The 16,827-nt window shown below is 38.4% G+C and overlaps 1 protein-coding gene across 1 annotated transcript in view; it reads left to right on the forward strand.

Moving 5' to 3' along the window:
• Positions 1-9,391: 9,391 nt before the first annotated feature.
• Positions 9,392-16,827, forward strand: part of CTDP1 (CTD (carboxy-terminal domain, RNA polymerase II, polypeptide A) phosphatase, subunit 1) — a gene marked incomplete at its 3' end in the record, with an annotated part of 36,079 nt that continues 28,643 nt past the window's right edge. The window contains exons 1-4 of the mRNA XM_009696980.1: positions 9,392-9,472; positions 13,057-13,150; positions 14,603-14,731; positions 16,212-16,362. Of these exons, the coding sequence (XP_009695282.1) occupies positions 9,432-9,472; positions 13,057-13,150; positions 14,603-14,731; positions 16,212-16,362 (415 nt within the window). The remainder of the gene's footprint in view (positions 9,473-13,056; positions 13,151-14,602; positions 14,732-16,211; positions 16,363-16,827) is intronic.

Genomic DNA, 16,827 nt, shown 5'->3' on the forward strand with positions numbered 1-16,827 from the left:
AATACTTCCCTTTTATAAGCTGAGCGGCCTTCTAAACTCTTGCGCTCTGCTTTCGGAGTGTGTGTCAGGATTCTGGGCTCATGTGATGCTGTTGGGTGTCCTGACAGCATGCAACGTCCTGTGGCAGTTGCCAAATGTGGAGCTGCTGCTTTTTGGTTTGAATGCTGCTGCATAACTTGTGACGGTCTTGTTCATAATTGCTTTTAAGGGTGTTAAGAGTTATTAAATTTTCCTATATAAGTGTGTGTGTTTGGCTTAACAGCAGGTTCCAGAGGAAAACAGGTGCAGAAGGTAGTGTCAAGGTGAAAGTTTGCAACAGTATCCAAAAAGGGAAAGGAGGGGAGGAAGCTGCTGGACTTGAGGATTCTGCATCCTTTGATAAGCCTATTCCCATCTTATTTGTTGTTTGGAAGTAACAGGCAAAGGGACCGTGGTTGCTTACGTGTCTTGTTCTAATGGAGAACGTTATGAAACGTTTGGAGAAGGTGTAATGCTCCCTGTTAGTAGATACAGATTTCTAAGGCAGAGGGGGAGAGATCGCAGCATTCTCCCAGATTTCTTATGCATGGGAAGAAGCAAAAAACACATATAGCTTTACTGCCGGCTGTGTGTGTGTCCAACTGTCTCTTTCTCAGTCATCTGAGAAAGAGAATGGTGTTCAGGGTGTTCTGGTGTTTATCTGTAGCTGTTTCTCTAGATGTGGGCCTGCCAGTGCAGAAGGCAAACCAAATCTGTTCAGGTAATCACAGGTGATATTGGCTGGGAGTAGGAGGAATGCAGTGGTAAGTTGGTCTGAGATAAGGGGAGATTATGTGCCATTACCTGAAGGAGAGGTGGGGGATTTGAGAAGGTATATGCCTGAAAAGAAGAAAAAGGAGTCAGAGAAGGAATTAGTCCAAGATTTTTGTCACCTGACCTTGCAGCAGTTCGGCTGTGACTACTGTTCTGTAGTAACGGATGTGAAATTGAAGTGTGATTTGAGAAAACTGCAGTTTTAGGTTAATTATTGTTGTGTCAATTAGAAGGATGTACAGTCACCACTCTGCCACTTCCAACTTTTTGGATAAATGCTAATTAGGTTGGCAGTGTTCAACATATATGTGTATATATATGCCATGTATAGATTTGGATGACTTAAATTTTTGATCCTGCTGTCGGGTGGATGTTAGTGAACCACTGAACTTGTCTTGAAGTGCATGTGCTAAGAAGCTACACTTCGTCATTTAGAAAATAATGTAAACTTTACATTTTAATGTAAAGTTACATTTAAACTGGGATAACGTAAACTTCATAAAAAATGTTTCCATTGAAAGCTGCAAGTAGGTTTTCTTAAGAGCTGTACCATGCCTCATTCTTCCCTTGCCAGCTTTTTTTGTGGTGGTTTCCTTATTTCTTATTTTTTTTTAAACCCGTATCACTTATTGCTTTTGCCCTGTGATTCTTATACAAGCAGGTGCTGATGGCAGTGGATTCATGAAATGCTAAGAGAGGGGGAATCATAAAAAATAAAACACTTTCTTTAGTGTAACAATGAAAATCCTGGGAATTTGTATTAAAACCACAGGTATGGTTCACTGTTTTTAAATTTGGACACATTCTTAAAGCTACTATGTTTTAACTATTTCAGAACATCTTTTATACCTAGCATAATTCTTACTTTTCTAAGATGTGTTATGTGGTAGAAGGAAGCTGGCTATTATATGTGCTACATTTCCAGCTGTAAATGGCATTAATTAGACTATTGCCACGATGTTTTTGTGTAGAATTTGCAAATTCTACCTCTTAGAGATGCTGTCAGCAGTTTGAAGTCCTGTGGGGCTTTTCCAATAGAGTTGCTATAGTTGGTGTAAAGTTCTGATGTTAAGTGTAGTCAAGGAGTCAAAGGAGATGTGTTCACTTTGATTTTACTTTTACTGCTTGAAGTGATAGTCATTTCTTCAGTTAAGAAAATGTAACCTCTGTGTGAAAGCAAAAGTAATTTTCCAGTCTTTCTGGCCCTGCACTGTTAGATGCAGTTCCTCAACTCTCAACCACAGTTGTGTTGCAAGTATTTAGGAAGTGCTGCATCTCTGCTAACGCTGCAGTTGGAGCGAGGTGGCAATACAAACGCAAATGCATAAAGCAGTGACGTCAATAATGATCGGGGGGATGGACTGCAGAACCATTTGCTGGTTCAGTGAACTGCCCAGATGCGACAGCCTGTTTTCTTCTGTTATTGTCAGAAGTACCACTTAATACTAAAGAAACAAGTTAGAAAGATATGAGCTCTTAGCTCTGTATTTTTGAATTCATTCTGTATGAAATTTATTGTTTTGAAGGGGGTTTTATGTAAAAGTATGGAGAACTATATTCTTACCTTTAAAAAAAAAAAGAGTAGTTTTGAATTCTCCCAAATAAGAAGACTTTAGTTTAAAGTGTTCTAAAGAATAATTAAAAAAAAAGTTCTAAATCCTATTTGAAAGATTTATTAGATTTTATGTAAAGGGCACTGCAAACTCATTTGCTTTTTATTGTACCTTTTTCTTGTACATTGTTAATTTTTAACAGTGACTTTTTGAAACATGTAAGAAACTGCCCATAGATGTGTGCGTGGAAGGTGGGAGAGGGTTACCTCCTTCCTTGTAATGCCAAACTCTTCTCCAGAAATAAATGGAAATGCTTCTTAAAAGCTTGCAAATCATGGAAATAGACTTAACTTCATGCTTAAGCTGTCTTTTGGGTTGTAGATAAAATCCAGAAACTCTGGGCCTGAGTTTCTCTTGGCATTCATGACCTACCTCTAAGCCTGAACAGATATCTTGCCTGAAAAGTAGAAGAAAAATGACTTTATAGCTTTTGTGTTATAAAATGTCTTGAAGTTCACACACATTTTAACTTGTAATTGTGAATAGTTTGTGCTTAACAGGGGAGGGAAAAAAAATCTCAAGGCCCATGATTTCCTCATTAGCTTTGGAGAGTTGAGATGATGCCTTGAAGCGTCAACTATGCTTTCTATGAGCTACTGCTCACCGCAGTTGTTATTGTGTCATTGTTGTAATTACAAATGTGTCTTTACCTTGATCTCTTCATCGTGCCAGGATAGGGTGTGGTTTTGGGGGGGTGTTTTGTTTGGCTTTTTGGGTTTTATCAAAATGGTTGACTTGGTTGGGTGTGGCCTTTGGGGCTCAACGCATATTGGAAATACAGCCTTCTCTGCTTGCTTCTCCTTGAGTGGAAGTCAAGTGGCTTCTGTAGAGAACGGATGAGACAAGTTTCTTGCAACATCTGGAAGAGGCGGTAGGCCATGTGTTGCCCATGGCAGCAAGGGCCAGGTGTATGTGTCTTCCTTGGTCTTTTTAATCAATTATTGAAGGACTTTCTCTGCTTCTTCCCAGATATTGATAAGGGTTAAATAAATAAATAAATCCAATGGTTAAATACCTAAGGAATTACTCTTACATGGCAATTTCAAGGTGATTAAGGCTTTGAAAAATCCTAGCTACGGAACTGGAGTCCTATGTAACAGAGGCTGTGGTTTGATGTAAATTGGGCTTGAGGGCTCTTTGTAGTGGTTCTGGATGCTGCAGCCACATAGCGCAAAATGTTCTGTTATAAACTAACAAGAATGTCAGTGTTTCACAAATTTGAGTAAATTAAACTGTAGAAGCAGGCTTTAAGTTGAATCAGGCTTCATCTCTTTGCCATTCTACTCTTATGACAGCTGAAAGATTGTGTACTCATATTTCTTCTAGATCAGTTGGTTGATTCAAGAATAGTTGATGTTAATAATTGTTGATCTGAGATGTGTTCATTTGGTATTTTTATCCCTTGAAAATTTGCCAGTAACACCCCCTCGAGCATGCTGCAGAACCTGGGCGGGGGCTTTTGTTCACCTGTACACCAGAATCGCATTTTGCTGCACTAGTATGGTTTTACATCTTCTAATGCTAATTGCAAGGGCATATGGCATCAGATTGAGGACAGCAGCTTTAAGTGGTCACAGTGACAACTTGGGGTAGGTGACTCTCGTGATATTTGGTATCTTTATCCCAAACTGATCTGAGGAAACCCAGCAACCTCTTGGCTTTTGACAGATACCCATGAGATACAAGTGAGTGCAGGGCAGTAGCTTCATCTTATAACTTTTGTCTATTTTCCCATTCATACATTTGAAAAATTGCACTGTATTTTGTATGCCAGTGCATGGTTCCTTGAAACAGACTTTACAATAATAAATAAAACTTACGACTCCATGGCATGGAGATGTTCAGACTAGTCTTGGAAAGATAGGTAGGATAAACACTAATGAAGTGCCCTGGTTACTGTGGGGAGAAAATGTGAAACTACCTATGTCTTCCCCCAGTCTTAACCCTGTTTGTAAAAACATTTGCAACATTAATCTTTACATATCAGTCACCCTTGCTGGACTCCGATCGGGCTCCTTTGACTCTCTAAACCCAGCAACAAACCTGAGTAGGGCTGGTCTGTTGTTCTATCTGCTAAGATACTGAAATAGCCCTTTCTGGAAGTGCCCAAGGAGGAGGTGGGCTTTCAGAGGAAACATGAGGGTGGGGGAAAAATTAAGCCAGCTATTGCCTTTTGTTTGCAGCAAGCCGTTGGAGCAGTTGCCTCTGGAAGGGGAGCCAAGCTGTAATAGGAGGCCATGGCTAAAGTAACGCTCAAATTAGACTGATTCTGAATAACAGAGATAACCGATCTGTTACCATGTTATGGTGGGTACCCTTAAGGTACAGCTCTTCATTATGGTTTTCTTCAGTAAAGCTATCTCATGGCCATTGTACAGCACCCCTGGCTGCATATAGATGTTCTCCATGATAAGATAGGTCAAGAAGTTCTTGCTCCTGTCCTTCTGTAACTCCTGTACTTGCTGCCATCATTCTTTGCTGCTGGAAGTGTTAGATTGTACTGAAAAAAACAGATTTAAAAATAATAAAACCTTTAGGAGTTTGCTTTTTTGTTTGTAGTGGCTTCACTTCAGTGATTGGGTTAACTGGTTGCTACAACTGAGGAGTAGCAAATTGTAGCATGGATATGAGAACTGTATGTGGTGGCTTTCCCATTGTAATTAGCCTGCAGTAAGCCACGGCCATGATTGCACTTGATAGAAAGTTCTTACATTTGGAGTCAACGCTAATGACCAGGCCTTAGAATTAGCAAAGACGTGGACTTCCTCTGTTAATAAAAGCAAAATGCTTGTATTGGATTTCATGAAAGCTTTCCTTTTTTTTTTTTTTCTTTCTTTCTTTCCAATGCTGGTGATTGAAAGCAGATACTGTTAAAAGACTTTTTTTAAAAACAGTCAAAATGGGTAAGTGTGGAAGTGCTGGGAGAACAGCGAGGGGCTTATGGTCTTCTGCATCCTGAGGCTGTTAGTAAATGTCTGTCGCTATCTATGATTCTTGCAACAAAAATAAAATTTTGCTATAATGGCATACCTAGTGTCTCTGTTTATTATTTACAAGCACATCTGGAAAGAATATGAATAAGGTCCTAGAATGGGTTTCCTTATTTACTTGTTCAAGTTAGATATAAGGAGGAAATGCTTCATGGTGAGGCAGTGGCACAGGTTGCCCAGAGAAGTTGTGGATGCCCCATCCCTGGAAGTGTTGAAGGCCAGGTTGGATGGGGCTTTGAGCAACCTGGTCTGGTGGAAGGTGTCCCTGCCCATGGCAGGAGGGCTGGAACCAGATGATCTTTAAGGTCCCTTCCAAGCAAATCATTCTGATTCTAAGTTTCACCTAAATACCATTGTATTTTGTTATTTTAAAGAATCCATGTGGGTAGTTTGCTGTCCTGTTGCAGTCCTTTGGCTATCAGGGTGGATATTGGAATGATCTGTGCCCTCCACAGCCATACCCCAAAAAAAGTGTGCCTTTCACAGCCCGACAGCTTTTCCCCGGCACCTGGCTCATTTGCACAGTTGTGACAGTTTGTGAAAGTGGAAAAAGGTTTTGCATCTTTGGTGGCAGTTTTTCTTGGAACATTATTGTTGAAGTAGCTGGTGAGCTCTGCTTGTCACTAAGTGGGTCCTGGAGAAGTTTGAGGAGGGAGAGGAAGGTGCTGTTAATGATGCCAGCAGTGGAATCTGTCGTAACTCTTCAGACTGGGGAAGGGGGGATCTGTTTATTCTCTCCAGAAATGGAATAAGGAGTGGCTCAGTTTTTTAAGCAGGTTTCACTCGTGACCCAGAGAAGAGAACAAGCAGAAACCTGAACCTCTATTTGATATATGCAGCCATTTAAAAATAGACACGCACACTTTGATTCGGCTCGCTCTTATCCGATAATTGTCTTGGATCTTGGCTGTTATGTTTTGAAAATCCCTCACTTCAACATTAAAAGGAGTGTTTCCACTTCTGAAACTCACGAAAGTCATTTTACTTGAGTTCCTTGCTTGTTCTTCCACAGTATATTCCTTTTAAGTAATTAAAGCATGTGCTAGAATTTAGGTGAATAAAATATTGAAGTATACTTAAGCCTTAGTAGAGTTCAGGCCTTCTTTCTGGAGCATTTAGTAGTATGTAGGTTCTTTGGGTTTTTTCCCTAGGAGAAGTCTGCTTAAGATCCTGACAGTGGTACTTAAAACTTGACCAGCTTGGTTTTATGGTGCTCAGAAGTTCGTCAGTGCTCTGGAGTTCTTCCTCTGTCCTTTGAGTTAAACATCATTGCAGAGAATGGTATGACAGAGCGCTTGGTATCATGTACTTTTTATCTCCAGCACGCATCGTAAAATTAGGTGGTGTCCTCATATTTAAATGTGCAGGGGCAGAACTGATGTTTAGTGGTGCTGTTTGATATGTGATGAGGTATAAAGGTGCTGTTTAGGATCAGTATTAATGAATAATTTAGATCTCTTAATTTTCTTGTAAGAATCTCTCTCTCTTAAAATCAGAAGGATGAGATGATGTGTACCTATGCATGAACGGAAACCCTTACATGTCCTAATTTGAATCATTCCTCAGCCCAGGAGTACACCAGCTGCTCCTGTTGCATTCCTCGAGTGTGATGTTACCTCGGATGCAAAGTAGAGAATGCCTGAAGATATTTTGGCTTCTAAGCTGGCATCAAAAGACTTTTTTTCCTGAACTATTGAAAACCGATTAAAATGGAGTGTAAACTCTTATGTACATTTCTGTAGCTCATATCATGGGGGGGTTTTTTTGCCCTTTAGATGTCTGTAATTTCAGGTTCATAAACTGATCACATGTTGAAGATGAGCAATTCTGACGTGTTCCTTAGTGCGAGTTGGTAGCTTAAAAAGAAGGAGCTTAGCGATGAATCAAGGTAACAGACAGCAAGACAGACATATCATCAAAGGGAGGGGGAAGAAGAGGAGTCAAATGTTAAGTAAGGCAAATGTAGAGGGATGAGAGGAGAACTAAATAGTCAAACAATATTTCTTATTTGTTTTCTGTGAAATACATACTATGTTTTAAAAAAGAGCTCCAAAATGCTAACACAGGGAGAGGAGGTGTAATTTCCAAGCAGATGATGACTTGCCAGTGAGAAGGGACTAAACTGCACTTTTGTAAATGGGAATACTGGTAGTATGATGGCTTGTGAAGACGTTTGTTTAAATAAACCTGACCTGAATCTAGTTTTACCTCTCAGAGGAAAAAACCTCAGCATAGGCATCAACTGCAGTTTTGTTAGTAAAGTCATCAGTCTTCTGGTGAGAAGAAGTTATTTGATAAGCATTGAGAAACTAATTGACAAACGAGTGGCACACTGAAAGTAAGCAGTTGCAGGCGTGATTTGGAAAGCGGATTTCCTTTTGGAATTCCCAAATGCTTAATAGTCAAATATACAAATGAGAGATTTGAGCGTGTGAAACAGTTTTCCTCCTGGTGCTGTCTGCTTATTGCAGTGCAGATTTGAAGCCAAAGAGAAAACACTACAACCAGCTTATGAAACAGCTTGGATTTGGGGGGGGGGATATGTTTAGCTGCTTGATGGTTTTATTTTTCTAAAACATTAGAGAGATGCTGCAGCTCCTGGTCACAGAGTTGGGGACATTTTGTAGTAGCTGAACTGTATCTACTTGTTAGAATTTTGTTGTGTTTTTTTAAAAAAGTTTAGTCTGAAAGATCAACTCCAGCTGTATTGAAGAAAATGGGAGAAGTCTCTTGTAATGACTGTTCAAGTAATTGAGAGAAAATAAATTACAATATTTTCAAGACCCTGAATTTTGAGAACTGAATTTGAAGAAAGGAATACTTTAGTTGGATCATTCAACTGAAAAGTACACTTTGTTTGGAATAGTAAATGTCTCGCTTCTCTGCATTTCAAGCTCTAATTTCTGGTTTGTTTTAGCCATTGTTTGGAAGAAAGAATAAAATATCCTTTTGCCGGTCTTTATTTTAAAATAATAATGCAGCCATCCAAGGCTTAAGGATCAAAAATATAAGTATTTTTTGTGAGAAGACTGAAGCAATATGTTTCTGCCATGACACAAGAAAGTCATAAACTGAGTATGGAACTTGTCCCCCTGTACTGGGCACTGGCGAGGCCGCACCTCGAGTGCTGTGTCCAGTTCTGGGCCCCTCACCACAAGAAAGACCTTGAGGTGCTGGAGCGAGTCCAGAGAAGGGCAAGGAAGATGGTGAAGGGTCTGGAGCACAAGTCTGGTGGGGAGCGGCTGAGGGAGCTGGGGGTGTTTAGTCTGCAGAAGAGGAGGCTGAGGGGAGACCTGATCGCTCTCTACGACGACCTGAAAGGAGGTTGTAGCCAGGTGGGGGTCAGCCTCTTTTCCCAAGTAACCAATGATAGGATGAGAGGAAACGGCCTCAAGTTGTACCAGGTGAGGTTTAGATTGGATATTAAGAAGAATTTCTTCACTGAAAGGGTTGTCAAGCACTGGAACAGGCTGGCCAGGGGAGCGGTTGGAGGCTCTGGAGGGATTTAAAAGATGTGTAGATGTGGCACTTAAGGACATGGTTTATTGGTGGAATTGGCAGTGTTATGTTTATGGTTGGACTTGATGATCTGAAAGGTCTTTTCCAACCTAAATGATTCTATGAGTCTGAAGTTTCCATATTTGATTTTGATTACTGGGTAGCTCAGTAACATCTTCATGGGGAGTTGTATCTAGGTAAATGTAAACTGTTTCTGGACAAACAATGCTTGTTTTGTTAATACACTGAACTACTTTGCTAAACTAAGGTTAGAAACTGACATTAATATATGTTTTGGTGACTTTTAAAGGGGTGAAATTGAATAATGTGAATACTTAGTGTATTTTTCCCAATGTTGGGGCAAAAGCGTATATCTTAGGGGGCTGGCAGGCAAATCATAACCAGAAATCATTCTTTGAACTCTTTTAATCTGCAGTCATAATTCTAAGTGTCTGAAATTAACCTGCAATAATGGAATACCTACATCTTTTTCAGGGGTGTCTTGGTGAGACTGGAAGGATGCAGCCATCCTGTTGTTATGAAAGGCTTGTGTGCAGAATGTGGCCAGGACTTGACTCAGTAAGTATTCTCGGTTCTTTTTTTCCAACTTTTGTTTGCTTGTGATTAGGGATCAAGGCTCTTCCTTCTCTCATTTACTTCTTTGCTTCTCTGTTCTGAGTCTTGGTAGTTGCGAATCATACCTGTAAGGGTAACTGAGAAGCTGTGGATACTAGTAGGGAGGGAGAACAGTATTCATACTGCCTAACGTAAGTACGTCTACTTGGAATGCTCCTATAAGGAAAGTTGAGAGGGAGTTTCCTCTAAAAGTTCAGTTTCAGCATAAAGTACTTTCACGTTTGCTTTTTAAAAAAAATATATATCTCTGTTGAGATTGGCTTATGAAATTGTTGCTTAAAGTTGAGTGGTCTGAATATATTAATTCTTGGTCACTTTATTAATAGTGTAATCATTTTATAAAGTATATTTCTTTACTGAAAAATTGCTGCTGGTAGGCAGGAATCTGTGTTCCTTGTGGATAAAACCAACACATGAAGAGGAAATAGGCAAGATCTGTGCCACTGTTGCAAAATGTCTTAATTTACTTTTGCTATTTACACAAGGCACTTGCTTTGTCACCCTGAAATTTTCAGATATGTGCCCTCTTTCTCCTTATATGTCACTGTAGTCACAGATACATTATTTAGAACTATATTTCGTTTTAGCCATTACAGGGATTTATAACTAGGAATATAGGTGAATAAGATGCCATAAGCGTACTTGAGTTACAGTTCATGTTACAAGTTTATGACTTAATAACTGTGCATGCTCTCTTTCGGTGGAGATAAATGTAGGGTAACTTACTACCTTAGGTAGAAAATGTAAAGAGCATGCATACAGACATAAATTCTCATCACGGTGTATCCTACTTTGCTTTTTATGTACTCATAACTGAGGTTGAGAGTTGTAAGGTGTGTCAACAACAGTGTCTTAACAAACCTGAGAGTTTTATCTGTGCAGGTGTAAATAGCTGTGAGGTAGTGTCAGTCTCATTCATGTGACCTTCCTTCGTTTGTACTGTATCTGAACGGGAGCTAGCTTGTTTCCTTTCAATTTAAGGCTTCAGAACTGTTTTCTTTTTTTTTTTTTTTGTGAAATATTCTGCCGTGGAACTAAAGGAATTTAAGCCTTAGGCCAAAAAGAAAGCAAATTCAAAAGACAATTGTATTTCTCTTTTGCTCTGTTTCATTGCTAATACAGTCGATAAAGAGAATGTTTCTTAACCTATCAAGTTACTAACTCAACAGCTGATTTCCAAAATGAACTGTGTAGTATCCTGGATTTTAGAAACGAATGTTGCATGTTCGTTTCATTTGGAAGGAAATGCTTTGGTTTCATTTTAATTCATACTCATTATTAAGAATTATTTATGTGAACATTAGCCCACAAACCAGCACAAGTGGACTGAATATTGAAAACGTTATGCAATATGTAGCCCAGTTAATGGTTGGATATAACCTTTTAATGAAAATTTGACTGTTAATGTTTTGTAAACAAGTATTATTTGGCAAAACAACAAACCTAACAAAAAGTTAGGATAATAGTGAATAGGGCTTTGCCTGCCCGGAATGAATGCTTGACTTGAGGTTTGAATACAGTCACATCTTAAATATTGCTATACTGCTATTATTTTATTAAAAAAAATCTAGATAAATTCAGGGTATGCAGTGAATTCCGTTTTCTCAATTTAATACTCCTCTACTTCAAATGTCTTAATTTTATACAAAATGGCTTATACATCTGGAAGAATGTGTTAGGTCTGCTGAGCCTACATCAGAAGGAATTCAAAAGCATCAATCCTTTCTTGCTTGAAGAGCGAGTACAACCAGTTCATGGCCAGCTTGTTGGATTTTAGTCAGTGGTACATCCTTTCTGTTAATTCTTACGCTTATTCAACAAATGGTCTGAAAACAGTTCAGCTTTTTAAAGGTTTATTTAAAATCCCATTCAATGTTATATATAAGAGGTGTTCTGAACTCTGAAGCACATTTTAGCATCTTACATCCTTTGCATGTAAACTTTGAACCAAATGAACTATCTGTCTTTCATTTCTGGGTATCAGTGCTTCCAAACAGTATGGTACAGTAAAAGCATATCTATTGTGTCTGCTTCAACACGGCTCAGTAGCATTTTTTTTCACAGCTCAGTAATATGTTTTTCCTCAAGAGCTTGCTTGTTATGAAGTGAAAACTAGGTGAAGTTTAACTCTGGCTGTAGATCTGATACCAAATTTTGTTCCTTGGTAGAACAGGTACTTGGGAGAATTAAAAGATGTGCATATGTCATATAGGACAAAATTTGTTCTGTAGTCTTTTTAATGTTGGTGAACCATAAATAATGTCTTTAAAATTAGATAACAGAGTTCCCAATACAATGATCTGTGTAAGGAGGCAGCTAGTGACACTGACCCTATGTGGGGTTATTTGGTCAGTTTTCAAGGAATTTCATACTTGTGTGTGTACATACACACACACTCTCATATGTAAAAGGATGATATTTATTCTGCATGTATTAATATTTATCTGTATATACATGCATCTATAGATCATATGGATATGTATACAAGTAAGATTGTATGTCTGTATAACATACACATAAATCAAATAAATGATGATCAGATGGGCTGGTTGATGGGCTTTGATCAGATGGCTATGAAGCCAGGCTGAGAGAGTTGGGGTTGTTCAGGCTGGAGAAGAGAAGGCTCCGGGCAGACCTTAGAGCAGCCTTCCAGTACCTAAAGGGGCCTACAAGAAAGCTGGGGAGGGACTTTTTACAAGGGCATGGAGTGATAGGTCAAGGGGTAATGGCTTTAAACTGGAAGAGGGAAGAAATTCTTCACTGTGAGGGTGGTGTGGCCCTGGCACAGGTTACTCAGAGAACTTGTGGCTGCCCCATCCCTGGAAGTGTTGAAGGCCAGGTTGGATGGGGCTTTGAGCAACCTGGTCTGGTGGAAGGTGTCCCTGCCCATGGCAGGGGGGTTGGAACTGGATCGTCTTTAAGGTCCCTTCCAACCAAACCATTCTGTGATTCTAAGAAATACAGGCACACACATGTAGTATCTTGTTTTGTTTGTGCTGAAGGGAAAAGCATGTATGGCTTTTTTTTTGGTTTTGGATGCTTTTCTTTAAGCAGCAATCACATGTGGGTCATTCTGTTATACACAAAGAGTAACTTTGCCTATCCTTTGCTTAAATTTATAGACTGATTTGGAGAAAAGTAGATAGCTGCATGCAGAGCGATTGCAAAGAAAGGAATAGTTTTAAATTTGAATGGTTTGGTAGTTATACTTAATGTATAACTGTTCTCTAATGCCAATCAATACATAGATGTCTGTTTCATCTTAGTGTTGTTCATGAAATAATTATATGGAAGCATAACTGATTACAGTGACTTTTACAAGGTTTTTATGGTGAAGTGCTTTGATCTCTATCCATTTTGTTCAGTAACTTGCACTTACAAGAATTTGAAAGAGCATATTAGTCAACATAACTCTTTTTAATCATAGTTTTTTGATGGTGGCTATTTTCATACTACGGATTTTAGTGTGTTCAACTTTTAGCTAAACTGTTACTCTCTTTTGATGATGCTTTTCTCTGCGTGATTAGGATACGAAGCAAGAATGGAAAGCAGAATGTGCCATTATCCACAGCAACTGTGTCTATGGTTCACAGTGTCCCAGAACTAAAAGTTAGCTCTGAGGTAAGTACCATTGTGCTTTCTTTATTCATACCTTTCACTGTAGCTCTGCAGTTGAGAAGCTTAATTATAGGAGTTTCTTCAATGTTGTGTACACTCCATACAGAAGTTTGGCTTCCCTTTGAAGAGGAATTTGGTGTTGAACATCAGTAGCCCAGGGTTTTTGTGTGTTTACTCTAATGCAGATTGATTGTTACCAGGTTTTATAGTGCTTTTTTAGAGCTGTGCACTGAAACGATGGCACTTCTGTGACAGCAGCCTGAAAACTTTCTACTTTAATGTTTTTGTCTCATAAGAATGAGCGGTTTGTGGAAAGTTCAGTTTCCCCTAGGCTGAACTGTGTTCAAAGCTTGCAATGTTTTGAAACCTGTCTTCACCTTTCACTTTGAAATTGGTCCCACTAGGTATAGTAAAGTTAGTTTGTTTGCAACTTACCTGTATCTTAAATTTACTTCATTATTTTTTCACATACTCCATTCAGCTGAGTTATCAAAATATGCTTGTTCATCCCTCAGTTTCTTCAGAGGAAAAAGCGTATTTATTTTGAAGATAAACATTCTATTTATCTTCCTTACCAACTCGATCTTTTTTTACCTTTTTATGTAGCTGCTAGCTTTTTTTTTGTTTGGTAAGTCTTCAAAGAACACCAATGAGAAGAAATGTGAAGATATAAGCAGCTAGAAGTGTCTCCATCATAGAGGAGTATTTCAAAGGGCAGTTTGGATGTGACTCCTGCTGCTTCGTAATGCTCTGCTTAACTTTGCTTTTAAGTTTAGCTGTCTTGTGGGTAACACTGCAGCTTGCTATCAGAAGTGGTTAAAGTGAATACAGAGCTTAATGTGGTACTTTAAAAGTTTGTAAATATGTGCAAGAGGAGGAAAATTCAATTCCAATTTACTGGAGAATAAGATTTTTGATACCAGTGCCCACATAGAACTACAAATCTAACTATGTATGTCTAAAGGCATATATTCTTTAATCTTAGGTTGACAGTTGTAATAATTTCTGTCATTAGCAGCCCCAGTTTTATACTCAGCCTAGTGTTGTCAGCTGTACTCTACCTAATTGATACAAAATTGCTGAACATAGCAGCCAAAGTTTTCAGACCTACTAATTAACTTGTCCTTTGTGAACCTCAAAGTTACTGCTGTTTCCCTTCAAGAAATTAATTCAGTGGTTACTTATTTATTAAATTTGGAAGTTGTTGTGTTGAATTTACCAATTTTAAGAGTTACTAGTGTCACAAAGATCTGAGAATAGACTTTGGGAATTATTTTTTTTTTGTCTGTAGAAAAATTGCTGACAAAGTGGCGATCGCTACAGTTATGTTGAAACATCATTTCTTATGCAGTTAGTTTGTAGCAGAACTTCTTCTCAAGTTTACAATACACAAAAGACAATAAACCTAGTTTTATTTCTTTTAAGCTAAGCTTAATTGTGAATATTCTGTTACAGCAAGCTGAGCAGCTAGGAAGAGAAGATCAACAGCGACTACATCGAAATCGAAAACTGGTGCTCATGGTAGATTTGGACCAGACATTGATCCATACTACAGAACAGCACTGCCAACAAATGTCTAATAAGGTAAGTATTTGGTGTTAACTTTCATGCCAAAGTAACAACAGGAATATTTCTAACTGTATTTAAATGATGGTTCTTTTAAGGCAACATTCTGTGGTTAGCTAAAATTGTAGTTGAAGAATAACAGAAAATGAGAAACAAGTCTTCTGAAATATGTTCCTTTTTCTCTACATTTAAATTGACAGTTTTCTTTATTCCATTTATGTTTTCCTGCACTTTTCCATTCCAGTCACTTTAAGCGAGAAGTTTCAGGTAGCTATTTTTAATCTCTACTCTCCTTCCTCTACAGTTCACAAGCTGAATACTCAGTAACAAGACTTTTTTCCCCTCCCAAGTCTGAGGTGGATATAGTGAATTACTGTTTCAAAGTCCCTTTTTGGGTAATCCTGTGTGTTACTATGTCTGTAATTCTATTAATATGTCTAGTGATTTATTTTTTTCTTCAGTTTTGGGGTTTTTTTTTGGGGGGGGGCGGGGGAGGGAATTTGGATGTTGCTGTTTAATTTCTTCATGAAACACTTGTCATTGAAATGATAGGGACTATTGGCTTGTAACGTTTCCGATTTGGAAACTTTAAAACAAGAACCACTTTGGAATGTGTCTACAGCATCTTGTTCAGGAGGATGCAAATTCAAACTCCAGTGTCACACAAATGGTGTACTTAGTTCCTCTTTAGGAGGATGCAAATTCAAACTCCAGTGTCATGCCAACTGCAGTTGCTTAGTTCCTCTTTCTTTCCTCTTGCCATTCTCACATGTCCAGTAGGTTCAGCATGTGTTCACACTTGCTAGTAAAAAAAACAAGCTATAGATGTACTTTGCAGTTGAGAGAAAAGGGAACAGTGAATATTCAGCTTAAAGATTAAAAGCTTTGTGTATTTGAAAGGCTGTGTCTTCATCTGTGTAAATGTATAGTTTGAAGAAAAACATTTTTTTGAAAGATTTAGAGGTTTGTGTTTTGGGTTTTTTGTGGGTTTTTTTGTTTTTGTTTTTTTTTTTTTTAACTGGGATATTTATCTGTAAACTTCCTTCCTGGTTTGCTGTCTGATGGTATGTTTCCACTAATATAATAATTTTTTCATCCAAGAAGGTCTTTCTCTGAGCTCAATATGTACTGAAACTAATCTGAGTGAATTTCACTGAGTGGTACTGATTGGAGTGAGATCCTGAACTTTCTGAGAAGTTTCTCAAGTTGCTTTTTTTCAGATTGGTTTGCTTTAAGTAAAGATTTGAATGAAAGTTGCTCTGGTCATAAACTTTTCAACAGTGCAGCTTCCTGCATTTGAAAAACTTAGTGTTGGTCTGCCTGGCATGGAGCAAAAATGGGCTTTGGATTTATTGATCCACATAATCTTTGTGGCTGAAACTTGCTTTAGCCTCATCAGACCAAATAAAAGTAGTGGAAGTGATTGAAGAGGGCAGTTCTGGAATGCTGACGGATTTGTTTGGTATTTTGATAATAAAAAACATGCTTTTTCTTCTAGGGAATATTTCATTTCCAGTTAGGTCGAGGTGAGCCTATGTTGCATACTCGTTTGCGTCCTCATTGTAAGGAATTCCTGGAAAAAATTGCCAAGCTGTATGAATTACATGTTTTTACTTTTGGCAGCAGACTGTATGCACATACAATTGCAGGTGAGTAGTGTGTTACATTTAACAATATATACATAATCAGCCTTCATACTAATATAACTAGTTTTCTTTCTGTGGTTGTTTTCAAGTATTTATTCTTTATTTTGTGCAAGAACACTTCCTAAATAGTCCTGTAAGCAGAATTCTTGACTCGTTTACAGTGCAGTGCCTGTATAGCCTGTAATTTTGGAAATAATCCTTTTTTTTTCCCATCAGACATGCTTCTTTTGCTTCCCTGATGGTTAGAGAATCAGATTGTGGCATGACAACTAGTGCCTTCCTGTTGAATTAAGTAAGAAATGATGCTAATGGGCTCTAAAAATGATCTGCAACATCACTTGTCTTTGAAATCTAAAGCAACAATTCCATAAAAATGAACAACATAAAATTATCTCTTCCTATGGGGAAGACCACTGCCCTACTCCCCACCCCCCCCTCGCTGTTTCCTTTCACCAAAGGAAGTTTGGG

This window comes from Cariama cristata, unplaced genomic scaffold, assembly GCF_000690535.1.
Source record: "Cariama cristata isolate BGI_N322 unplaced genomic scaffold, ASM69053v1 scaffold16253, whole genome shotgun sequence".
In the NCBI taxonomy this organism is placed as follows: domain Eukaryota; kingdom Metazoa; phylum Chordata; class Aves; order Cariamiformes; family Cariamidae; genus Cariama; species Cariama cristata.